The sequence below is a fragment of the Harpia harpyja genome, chromosome 8, assembly GCF_026419915.1.
Source record: "Harpia harpyja isolate bHarHar1 chromosome 8, bHarHar1 primary haplotype, whole genome shotgun sequence".
Classification (NCBI taxonomy): domain Eukaryota; kingdom Metazoa; phylum Chordata; class Aves; order Accipitriformes; family Accipitridae; genus Harpia; species Harpia harpyja.
Window position 1 is genome coordinate 2032400 of NC_068947.1, and position 12861 is coordinate 2045260.

General features: G+C 40.5%; 1 protein-coding gene across 2 annotated transcripts in view; it reads left to right on the forward strand.

Annotated features, from left to right (window-relative positions):
- The window catches only part of SMS (spermine synthase), a 52807-nt gene that overhangs the window by 14893 nt on the left and 25053 nt on the right, over positions 1 to 12861 (forward strand). For both annotated transcript variants that reach the window (XM_052794310.1, XM_052794311.1), the window contains exon 2: positions 4874 to 4994. In XM_052794310.1, the coding sequence (XP_052650270.1) occupies positions 4874 to 4994 (121 nt within the window). The remainder of the gene's footprint in view (positions 1 to 4873; positions 4995 to 12861) is intronic.

Below are 12861 nucleotides of genomic sequence, written 5' to 3' on the forward strand. Positions count from 1 at the left end.
CTGTCCTTTCATTCTTTAGAGATGTGGGTTTATTTTGTGGTCGTTGTTGAAGGAAAAGGGCCAGTTTAGGCAACTGTTGTCATTCTGAACTCTTAGTTAAGCCTGTGATATTTCTGTAGAAACTTCTCTGGATAGTCTGTTTCAAACACTAGTGTGCTCTGCACACTCAATTTTCCATGCAGGCAGATGGTTTTAACCAGCACAAAAGGAATACAGTTAAGTTTTCAAGTTTTAAGAAAAAGATTGCTATGCAGGAGTTGGTGACTAAATGATAACCAGTTATCTGAAAATGATGTAGTGCTTTACCTCTTGCATGGGGGACAGTGTGAGCTAGTGGGATGAGGCTGTTGGATTTCCATAAACTGTGGTGCCTTTTTTGTCTCTCCTGTTTTTTTATTATTTCTCCATTTGTTCTAGTGCCTAAAGGAAATCTAGGACATGTGGAATACAGGCACTGGAGCCTAAAGTTTCTCCTCGGCGCTGGATTTTAAAATTTATGAACATCTTGCTCACTAAGCATTTCTGCAACATGCCCCTAATTCTGGACTTTTTTCATGAATAAGATTGAGATACAATACTGGCATTGGAAAAACGCCTCAGATGAGTCTATGAATGAGAGGAGCCCCTGTACACCTATAAGCCTGGTTACTGTATTTCCAGTGAGTGGTGGTGGAGGGAGGCACCGTGAGTGGCCTGACTTGACTCTGGTGGGCTTGGAGCCAGAGCAGTCAGGAATGCTGCTGCAGCAGGTTGAAGGCCCAGCCTCCTGCTGCCCTCCTTGAACTGCCCCTGGGACCCCACCTGGCTGGAGATGAATCTCTCTTCTTAGGTGTGTTCCCTTCATCACTTGTATCTGACACCCTCCCACCTTGTCTCTGCACATTTCCTGTGAGGTTTCTGAAGAATTGGAATTGATGGGTAGAGTACTCCATGTGTGAATTTCAGACTTTCACAACACAATGACTTATATATTGAAATGATTAATTTACACAGCTCTGAACCGAAACAATAAGCCAGTCATTCAGGTTGCTGTTTACTATTAGCATATTCTGCATATTGGCTACTAATGTGCACTCTTTAATGTGTTCTTAATGAAGCAGTTCACTTAATTTGATTGATTTTTTCCTTCACCATTGTCTATGGAAAGTGCAGCTACCAAGGGAAGAATACATCAGAGATGTGGAAGCATATATAAGTGCGTCGTGCCCTATTGTTTCAGTTGTGTTACATTCTCGCTTGCTAGGGGAAATGGTTCAACATCAGGGTAAGAAAAATCTGAAGTCAGAAATGGGGTGAATATTTTCAAGTGAGAGCTAATCTTTTCCCATAGTTTACTAAGATCTTGTCAATCCTCTGGTATGAGGAGGTCTTAAACCAGAATATTTTTAGAGATAGTCTGGCTCAATAGCAGATTACTGAGCTCAGTGTTGGAGTATCTGGGTGAAATTAGCCAGTGTTATGCATGAGGCCAGACTGGATGCTTATAGTAACTCTGGACTTTTGAGCTGTGCTCATGTTTACAGATCACTGTCAAATAATGGCTGCTTGGTCCTAAAACTGCAGAGGAAGGTCTGCAGCTGCTGCAAATCATGTCTTCAAGTGTGCTGGGATTCCAAAACTGTCTGGCTTAACTGGGCATTAACCCTCTTGAGAAATAAGTATCTCTCAAATCTTCTACATAGTGGTTTTGTTTCTGTTCTGTGGAGTTGAAACTCTGGGGCTTTTCATTCCTTCTGGCAAGTAATTATCAAATAGTTACAACAGTATTTCATGCTTGGTAACCGGAGTTTGTTTCCTTTTGTTCCTGAATAGCGCAAAAAAAAAATTATGACTACTTGAATTAACATTTTGCTGTAGATTCAGAGGTGTTCCTGCTGTTGTAATCACCATTGTCCTTTTTCCTTATCAATGCTTGGTATAGCCTATCTGAGCTTGGAGTGGGATGGTGGCAAGTGGATTTGGGTGAGAGATCCTGAGATTCCTGAAAATTCCTTATGCCTTCAAGCAACCACTGATGCCTCAAATATTTTAAAAAGGAGTCTCCCAACTTTGGAGAATTAATTAGCCCTCCAAGGCAAATCTTGTGTGGTATAACCAAAAGGAGACCTGATGAAAGAGCTTGTTGTTGTTTTAATTTCCTCAAGCTAATCACATAATAGGAAGAACTCGGTCAAGCTTGTGCCTGGCTGCTTAGCAAAGAGATCTGTTGCTGAATGCTGAGCAGCTTGTGAGGGATTAGTAGGTTCATGGAGCAGAACAATATCAGTGATGATTTGTCCTGCAGTCTCTGCCAAGACGTACCTAGCAGGAATCCTTGAAGCTGTTGAAAGCAGATAGCTAAATGTGGTATGAGCATTTCAGTTATTCCAGAGTCTGTTCTGTCTTTCTACTTCAGTATCTTGCAGGAGCTGTGGAAGTGAAGTGGTCTGGGGGTTAGTTGCATACTAGTTCTGTTTTGGTTTCATGCTAATTTGCTGGCCTGGAAGGGTATGGCATGCATTATTAAACTGAGTTCTTCTTTAATGTTGTTGTGGTGGTGACATAAGAAATAAGTAAGGGAGGGAAATGAGCATGGGCTTTGTAAAAGATGAGGCAGAAGGTAAAGAAGTGGGGCAAGGAAGCAAATGCCAAGCAAGAAGTGGGGACCACATGTCTGAAGTGACAAATTGTTGTGAATGTACTGGCTTTGGAGCAGCTGCCCCTGTCCTCCCCCAAAAGAGTGCTGATGCATGCCAGAAGCTGCAAGTTTAAAGTAAGCAGTGCAAAGTTCCCTTTCTAGTGCAAGCTGCAGAGACTGGAACCAGTTTAAGAACTGTGGCTCTAATTATGGCCCCATTTCTTTTATGCTTTTGAAGTTCCAAAAACATGTTGGCTTGATTGTTGGCCCACTTACTACTGTAGCCACAGTTACTGGGCAGATAAACTGTGTACTCTGAGCATTAATTATTGCCTGGGTCATGGTGGTACCTGATTGATGTTGGATAGGTAGTATAAGAACCTACTGGTACAAACGATGTGGATTTTGACAGGAGGGTAGGGAAGGAAAAAAGCTTCATAGTGATAGTGGACTGCAGAGGTGGGGTGTTTCATCAATAAGGGTAAAAATCATCAATGGTGTTACTGACTGAGAAAGGGCCAGCAGTCAAATCACTTGCTGTTGTCCAACAGTACTTTTTTTTTTGTTGGTTCTATTTCCTGGTAATTTGCAACATGAGGAGTTAATGAGTGAGATGTAGAAGGTGAAAAATAAATATTTATCTCGCAACATGCATCAAAGATCAGATAGTATGAGCAGTAAGAAGCAGGGCCTTTCCACTTCAATTAAATATCCTTGGCAAGACATTGGGGAATTGGCTTGCTCTTGACTTTGTGTAGAGGAAAATTAAAGTAAATGCTTTTTCTGTTACTTCAGTGTGTCTGGTTAAAACATACAGGGATAATGGAGCCCAAGCTTTACAGATGGGCAAACATAGGTTTCAGGTAGTCAGGTTTTCAGTTAGTCTACTGTGGACTTGCATAGAGATGATAGATGAGCTGAACTGAGATTTAACTTGGTATAGATTTTTTTGTTCATTTGTTTGAAGCTTGTACAAATCAGTAACATCCTGGAAACTATTGCTGATCACATCCGCAGGCTACACTTACTGGCTTCCAAGGTGTATGCATTTGGGTGGAGGAAGTAAAACAAAATAATTACCTTGGGAATAAGTCTTTAATAGGTCGGGGCTGGGGGAACAGTGTGTCAGCGTTGAAGCATTTGGTTATAAACTGTGCCTCCATAATGTGACTGTGCCAGGTGGTTTTTCTGATAGAGACATTCTAAATCCTGGTTATATTATTGACATGTTGCATGACTGTAGTGGCTTAGTTTTGTGCTTGTGAAACAAAAATTATGATACTTGCCTCACTGGGACAGCCTGTAGATTAGTGTTTTGTTAGGTCTCCTCACTGATGCTGGTATGACTGTCTTTACAGTTTTGTTCCTGTTCTGGTAGGTGAAGCTTTACCAGCATCCTCCACTAATGTAGCTTGTCAATTCCAAAATCAACTGACAAAACTTGCAACTTGTTTTTGAGACACTTGTTTGAATGGAGCATCTAAAATTGTTGTAATAAAGATTACCTTAAAAAAACAAACAAAATCCCACAAAACTGATGTGTACAGCAAACCTGAGGCTTCTGAAATCAGCACATTTGGACTGAATAAATAAATACCTTTATGGGTAAATCATCAGCTTGCTTTTGAAGATAATTACCAGAGTAACTTCTTCAGTTATTTTCAAGTGAATTTTTGTGTGCTCTGAGTGAGAGGTCTTTGCCATAGCATCGTGAAGATTTCGGTTGGGGTCTGCTCTGTCCTGGGTGTTAGAAAAAGGATGTTTTTATAGGGCAGAGTGGACAGGGTGGTTTGCTCTGCCTAGTTTTCAATGCCTTTGGGGGGAAAAAAAATGTTGAGTTGGAACTATGAAGTTCCTTGTCAATGCTGCGGTTTCTTTCTGGGATTGTCGTTTTGTGTATTTTCAAGTGATCTAAAAAATAATTACGTGAGTAAGGACTTGCCTGGATTGTGATACAGTAGGTGACCAATAGTAGCCATAATAAAAGTACTTTTATTACATCCATTGTAGATCTACATTATTGTAGATAAACACTTTTGGTCAGGGTTAAAGACTGATTTAAAAGAAAATTTTTTGGATCCCCATGCACTGAGGAATATCTCTGGGAATGGAAGGGGGAGGGGAGAAGGTACATGAAAGCTGTTGTTCAGATGGAACTCAAAGAAAAAAGTACTTCAGACTGACAGCAAAAACTGTTCAACCTCTAAAAAAAAGTGGCAAATCCTTACTGATTATTTTTTCTTTTTAATCTCACAGCTGATTGCAATGCCATTCTTAAAGCTCTACAGCCCATTTTTCAGGAGCAGGGAATGACAGAAACAGTTCATAACTGGGAAGACCATGGTTATTTAGCAACCTACATAAAAAAAAATGGCAGGTGAGTGGATTTTCTTTTCCTTCCTATATATTGTGTCCCCTCTGTGCTCCTTACAAATATTTATTTCTCCCTTTATTGGATCTCCTTCTGGGGTGCAGGCAGGGCAAACTGTTCCTTTGCTAGCTTTGTGTATTAAGTGACTAAAATAAAGCAGAATATTGTTGATAATCTTGTCTGTCGTCTTGCAGTTTGACTGTCAGAACAGTTGAATTGGTCAGTCTGGGCTGTATTGGTGCAGTAACAATGTATGGTGTCTTGGTCTGGGGGCCAGTCCTTCCTGATGCAGGACAGCTCAAGTCAGTTAAATGTATTTGTAATTCTTCTGACAATTGAATATGTCTAAATATATTCGAGTCTAACCTTAGCATGTGAATGATGAAAACTTTCTCTCTCTGTCTTATGTGCTTTTAAATGCTTTATTATACATTTCAAATTCTCAGGCAGCTACTGAAGTACCAAACAGTATGATGAAGGTGGTTAGTGTCATTAGTGACTTTATTTCCTGAAGTTGCTTTACAGTGTCAGGGTTAGTTAATTACTGTATACATCTCTGGCCTATTTATTAGTAACTACTATGATTTTATTGCACTTCATTTGTTTGCAGTTATTCAATTGTTTGTTCTTGACATTCATTGTGGCAGTTGCTGCTTTTGTTCTTCTTGAAATCTCTACTTACTTCGGTGTTCTTCAGGATTGGAGTTAAGCTAAATAAGCTTTAATTTGTTGGTTCTCTTTTCTTGGGAGTCCTCTTAAGCATCTCAGTTGGCCACACTCCTCATATATGAGAATTGCCTAAGGATTTTTAACTTGTATTGGTTCTCTCTCATTACAGAGAGAGAGAGAACTGATATATTTAGTAGGAAAATCAGATCCTAGGTGAATGTGTTGCCTGCTGGAATTTGTGTCTCTGTTTACTATCTATGAACATATAAGTATGTACAGCTCCATAGCTATGTATTTTATATTAAAAAAAAAAAGTAGTGTAGGCTAACTACATTGGTAAACTTGGGGCCTGACTTAAGGTAACAAGTAAGCTGGCATGAGTCTAGTCCTATGTTTATCTCTCCCAATCATGCTCTATGGAGTTCTTAGTATATTTCAGTCAGCTTTTCAAATGTGACAGTGGCTTTTTCTGATGAAAATTAGTTGGTTTTTATACTCGATGGGCCTAGAAAAACCTGTTTACTTGTCTCTTGTTTTTGTACAGTTGTTCTGGTTTTAGTTACTTGTGCTTCTGTGTTCTTCCTGAATAATTTGATAAAGATTCCAGTTCTGGATAACCTCTTGTTTCTGAGGTCAGTGGAAAGATAGCCAACTTGGTAATTCACTACTCTGGTGCTGTCTTTCCTCTGTATTGGGTTAAGCTTCTATTTAGTTGCCCTAAAAAGGTAATGTCAAGGATATACAAACTCTGAACAGTTAGAAGGCAAAAGATCCCCAATTAATAGCTTTTCACTATGCTGCTAAACAACTTAAGCTCTTGTACCAGAGAACAGTTCACAGTATTCTTACTGCTGTGGGAAGATGAAGTTGGGGAGGTGGCCTGTCCCAGTGGCCTTCCTGCAGGGAAAGAAGGGAAGGTCTGTTACCTTGGGTCTTTGTTCTACATACTTCTTGCCACTGTTTCTTGTGCTAAGTAGAAGAGCTGGGGAGCAAGGGCAATCACTCTGGCACCTCTACTGCTGCAGACTGTCTTCTTGCTTCCTGGATTTTGTCTTTAGGGCTACACCAACAGTTTGTCAGTTGGCAGGGTCCTGGGTTGGTTTGTTCCAGAGTCCTTTCCCAAAAGGCAGTGTTGGTGAGGCTGCACAGTTTGGGCTGCTTCTGCTGTCATGCAGTTGTATCAAGTAATCAAGTAGCCTTACTTCTCACATAAAACCCTCGTGCCATGTTCTAGGGCATGCAATGCATACTTGATGTCAGCTTGATGTAAAATACTTCCCTGGTGACTGCAGCAGAGCCCTAGTGTCACTTCAGATGCTTTGATATGGCAGTTGGTGGGTTGAGGGAGAAACCTCACTGTCTTGGGGCCACAGGAATACCATGTGGGCCACAGGGAGAGCTGGGGCTAAGTGGTGTAAGCATGGATGTGGCCTGCCTGTTCTCAGGGGAGCTCAGCTCCTTGAGCCCTCCAGGCTGGGTGCAACCAGTTTAGTCAAGTATTGCTTCTCATCTGTTTAATAGCACCATATGCTAGACATCTTAGACTAGTGCTGTTTATCTCTTCAACTCGGTGATAAATATGATGGAGAATACTGAGTTTCAGGAAAAAATGCTCTAAATACTGGGGTGTCCGTGTAAGACATGAATGGTCTTTCTGCTACTGCAGCACTGTTTTTTTTTGCCTTTCCAGATTTGCACAGGCTGATTGACTTGCTCTATCAGTCTCCATTTGGCATGTTTTTTAGCAGTCAGATGTAGAAGTCTCTCTCCCTGTAAATATGCAGGTGCCACAACCTTGCCTTCACTGTCTGCATTGCTAATGCAACTATGAATGGGCTTCCTGACAAATGTGGTTAACTGTCAAAAAGTTGTAGTTGAGCTTGGTTTTAATATCAAATTACTGTTGTCAGCTTAATGTTAAATTGTGTACAAGTGTTGTCAGTTCAAAATTACATTCGCTAATGAAGACTCTTCACCCCTTATGAAGTAAGTTCTCAAAGTTCTGATATAATACAGGTCTGGAAATAGTTGAGCTTCTAAGAAGCTATCCAGGAGAGCATCCTAAACATAACAAAGAATTGCAGAGTTGTGATGCAGCCTCAAAACTGAAGAATGAAGGACAAGAGTACACAGAAGAGCTGAATGTTAAGATGATATCATTTACTTTGCAAGTGACTTTTTTCTGGTGCAGTATTAAATGTAAATTAATAAACAATGGTTATTGCTTTTTCTTAGTATATTCATTGCTGGCTGAACTCCAGTGCATATGGGATTAATTTTCCCTGGAAATTACTTACTTTGCTATTCAACTTACTGTCTGTAGTGAGGTGAGTTAAAGTATGCTTCAGTGCTTTGTCAGCCCTGTTAAACGGTGAATTGGGGAACAGTAGCATGTGCAGGAGAACTTTCTGTAAGTTTTGGGACCTTGGCAGTTCTGTTTCCTTGAGTTTTCAGATGGCTTAAAGAAACTGCATATACTTTCTTAAGGCAGCTTTAAGCAGTGTGTTTTTGTTAATGTCAGTTGATGTAGTTTTCAGTTAACTGAAATAAGGGTGTGAACACTAAAAAAACCCCAATAGACTGGACAGTTAAAACCCTGCACAACAGAAACATTTAATGAGTGGTATGAATGAACTAGTGAACATACAGAGGATTTGATATGAACTAAATAGGCTTTATTTTAATACTAGCAATTTTGTCTGGATTTTATTTGGGATGTAAAATATCGTAAGATTCTTATGCTAATTAAAAGAAGTGTCTGACAACTAGGAAGAAATTGGCCAGGGCATGTGGACTTTTCCTCTTCTTTTCCCTGTAAAACAGTGTACTTTTAGAAGTAGCTTGTAGTAAAAAGCAGGGAAAAAAAATTGTGATGGAGGGTAGATATGTCACGAGCAGTTTCCTGTGAGGATGGCTGGGTGTTTACTGGGCACAGAAGATCCCCAGGATGAAAGATGTGCGAGTTGGTGCTGTATGTGAGTAGGGGCTTTGAGTATGCACATACAAACACATTTTTAACCAGCCAAAGGTGACTGAGCAATTGCAAGACAAAGATGTGCAGCTGATGTAACAAGCTGGGTACTAATCCCAGGAAAAAAATGTTTGTGTTGAGACAGTAGTATGTTGCTAAACAGTGTACACTGCAAAGTCTGCAGAGATAACCCCCATAGGTTGCGCGGTGCCCTGTGCTACAGATTTTTGTCAACAGCAGTGTCCGCAATTCAACACTTTGACAAAGATACCCTGTGAACAGCCCCGCGGAGGGCTGTGGTTGTTAAACGAATTGGAGCTGATTTGGGGATTAAGCCATGCTTTCCTGTTGTCATTACCAAAGCAACAGATCCCTGTTCTCCTTTGTCTGAAGCTAAGCAAGCAAAAGTCACATGTGGCAACTCTACCTGGTCCATTTACTTTGTGATTTACTCTGACAAAGGACCTAATTGAGGGAAGTTCAGCTGAAAACATTTACTAATGGGGTTGTCAACACAAGGCTCTGGAGTCACGCAGGAAATGGCCCACTTGAGCTGCTCAGGTCCCTGTCTGTAGTGGTGGGGATGGATATACTCCTCTGCTTTGCCAGCCCCCTTGCCCAAACACTGGTTGGGGAATAGTGGCACACGCAGGAGAGGAGCTCTGTCTCTGAGGCTCGGGGCCCCATCAGTCTCGTTTGCTGGAGCCGTGTGTTTGCAGATCGCTTTGTTACCGAAATCTGGAATAAAACTCCTTAACACCGATGTGAAGTTAAGAAGCAGGCACTTTGTTTATTGCAGTGCTGGGGACATGGGGGATGGCGCCTCCAAAGGCGTGTCCAACTTAGTGTCAAAATCCATCAGTTTTTATAGACTTTCTGTCAAATCACTGTTAAAGAAGCTTATTATATAACAATGCATACTATGCTTGCTCTTAAATTTAACCTTTGTAATGGTTGGTCCTTTGATTGTATAACCTTATCAATATTCTTATTTAAAAACAATCATTGGTCAATTCTACTTAGCTCTACTGATTGGAATCCTTGATACTCAAATCGAGATGGGAAGGGTAAGGGGGTTTCCAAGCAGCAAACTGGTGTCCATGACTGTTTCCTTAATTTCTTAAAACAAAACATAGAAAAACCGGTAACTTCCTGGTGAGGTTTCTATGGTTACTATTTCAGACTTAACAATATGAAGGTTCCTGTGGTCATACATAACAGTTCCTAAAGTTTCTATGGCTTCATTTCAAACTTAACAATCCCATACATTATGCTTCACAATTCTACTTCTTAATTAAACCTAACTCTTCTATGTGATCAAATTTTGATTTCTCTATCAGAGTATTTGCAACAACTTCCAGAATGTTTTCAGGCTCACCTTAAGCAGCATGCTTTTACTGAAGTGTCATTTACTCTAGCTTAGACTGGACAGGTAAAGACTTGATATTCCTAACATTTTTTTTAATCTCATTTAACGTATATGGTACTTTGTACAAAGTCATAGGGTCTAGTATATCTTAACAGATTTAAAAAGTTATTAAATAAATCTAGGGTAAGGAGAAAAATCATTAAAGCTAATCTTTGGAAACTGTTGAGTATCTTCTCAACTAATACTATATTTTAATAGCATTGCTGCTTGTGAGCAAGTACTCTTCTGTTACATACGCTGCACAGCTACCAGGGGTTTTTTTTGTCCTTCTTGCATCTATGCTCCTTCTTTTGTCACGTTTCACCTGAAAGTTCTTTAAAAACCCACAAAACCTGAAACTTAGAGTCACTGTTTCTACAGTAGAAGACTCTCTTAGAAAAGTTTTAACCTCCCCTATACACACATCCTTTTTTTAGCTTCTGTTCTGTGTCTGAATTCTCGTTTAGAGGAGTGTAATCCTACTGGCATTTGACTTCACTGCAACAGTGCAAGATTTACCCAGTTGAAGTTGGTTTGTATGTCACTGAGATGATGGTGAATATGTTTACACCATGAGGGGAAGGGTGAGAGTTTTTACTGTTCTGTGTCAGTCTTTTCCTAACTGCTCTATATGCTAGTCAGCATATTTTAAAGGAGCAGGATGAACATTCCTCAGCTCTTTGTTTCAGGCTAAAATGTGGTTTATTCATGGAGTTACCTAGAGTGCAAAAATGGGCTGAAGAATTGGAAGCTGTTGCTAGGAATCAGCAACAATTTAGAACTGTAGTAGCTTTCATTGTCTTAATTTCCTAATTTTGTAAAAAGAGAACAGGAATAATAGTGTAGTGAAAAACTGTGGTTGCTTAATATCTTAAGGTCCCTTAAGTACTCTGTAATTAAGATGAAGAGTGTTTTTTAAAAAAGAGTATGCTTTATTGAAACAACGTCGTGACAAATTTTTCTTATTTTGGGATTTCCGAGTATATGCAGGTTTTCATTTCTTCCCTCATTATGAGTAATTAGACAGGTGATGCTTTTATTGGCAGGCTATTTTTCAAATACTTGAACTATTCTGTCTAGTCTGTAGTGACTCATAGTTGGTCTGTCAGCAGGTAAAAGCTTTGCTATTCTGGTAGAGGTAACAGTTTGACAAATGGTGGTTCTGCAGTGTTACTGTCTCTGTATTCTAATGCTATCATATCACTTAAGTCTGATGTTGTGTGGTTGTGCTTTTCAGAGCAACCCTCCTCTGCCTTTCCTTGCCTCCCACCCAAAAGACCCCAAAGCGATGGCAGTAACATCCCCTACTGAGGAAGTATCTCATGCAGTCACAGGGGAAGTGAAGACAATGTCAGCTGTCAAATCTTATGACAGCTATGTGATTCTTGTAGGAGAGGAATTTAAAAGAGAACTCAAGTCATGGGACAGTCAATCTGTTGCTTATTTGTGTCAACAGCAACCCCTATAATACAGTAGTAAACTGATAGAAAGTTTTTCTAACAGTGCAAATATTTCTGGCCCTGTGCCTGATCTCAGGGACCCTAATAACAGTAATAACTGCAAATAGTCATTTCTGTCTGTAGTGCTGCAGCTCTGAGGGCCTGGAGCAGTCCATGGACTTCACCAGAAATGTCCCTTTTCACTGTGAATGCATCCAAAAGCTGCTGGAGTGACCAGTGCTTCCATCTAGCGAGCTCTGCTCTTTTGTCTTTCCTTTAAAAAAAAAAAAATCTCCTGGAGTCTTGTGATAAAGCTGTTTGTTCATATGCTTATGCCTGACTATTTTTTCCTCTCATGTTAGGCACATTACAAAATAAACCCCTGCTGATGTGAAAAATCATATAAACAGAATCCTGGTGGAGTTTTCTCCAGGGCTGGCCTTTGCAGTAGCTGTTCCCTCTATGCTGAGCACAGAGAGACTCTAGGAGAAGCATGCAACTGATTTGAATCCCTTTGGCTCAAGGGGTTGTAAGGTCACAGAGAGAAGTGGTTAAAAACTCTGAAGCCCCATAGAGACTTGGGGCTTGAGAGTGTGTGTGTCCTGCCCTCTTACTTGCGTCTTAGTGGTACTGATGGGAACACCAACTTAAGCTGTGTAATACTGAAAACACTCTTATTCTTCTAATTAGCTCATAAACCTGGTCTTTTAAGTGGTAGCACTATCTGGTAGTTAGAAAAAAAAAAAAGGCATCTTTGTTTACTCTTTGACTATTTTCTGTTCATCCTTTCATCAGGGTAGAATATGCAGGACTAATTTCCTGGAGGGGGGGGGGGGTGGCATGCATATTTTAAGGCTATTCTGTGGCTTTGTTTAATGGCCATTGGGAGCGCAGCCGTTTTCTGGTTCCTGATGAAGAATGCTGGTGGGGAGGAGACCTGGTGGGCAATTGCTGAGGTGCAGGGGTGACAATCTGCAGGTACTTGGGAGGGGGAAACACGGTGGGCATGCGTATTGTAGAGAAGTGTCTTTCCTCCTGAAGGCAAGACCTGGACATAAAGTCTTCAAGAAAGCCTGAGACTTCCCAGGCTCATGTTTTGAAGAGAAGTGAGTGACACTGGTTTCTCTGTCAATTGTAAACACATCACAGCTACAGATCACTGCTGTCTAAAGCCAGCGAGAGTGTTTTTGTTCTTGAATCACTTCAGTTTCATCATTTAATCACTTTAGTTACCAAAAATTATAATTGTCAGGTAACACTTACAAAATATTCAGGATTTTCTCTCTGACTGCAGCTAAGGGTATTTGCTGGCCAAAGTTCCCACCACCACGGGAGAGGTGGTGTTTGTATCAAGGCTGACAATTTATGGAAGGAGTTCTGGAAGGG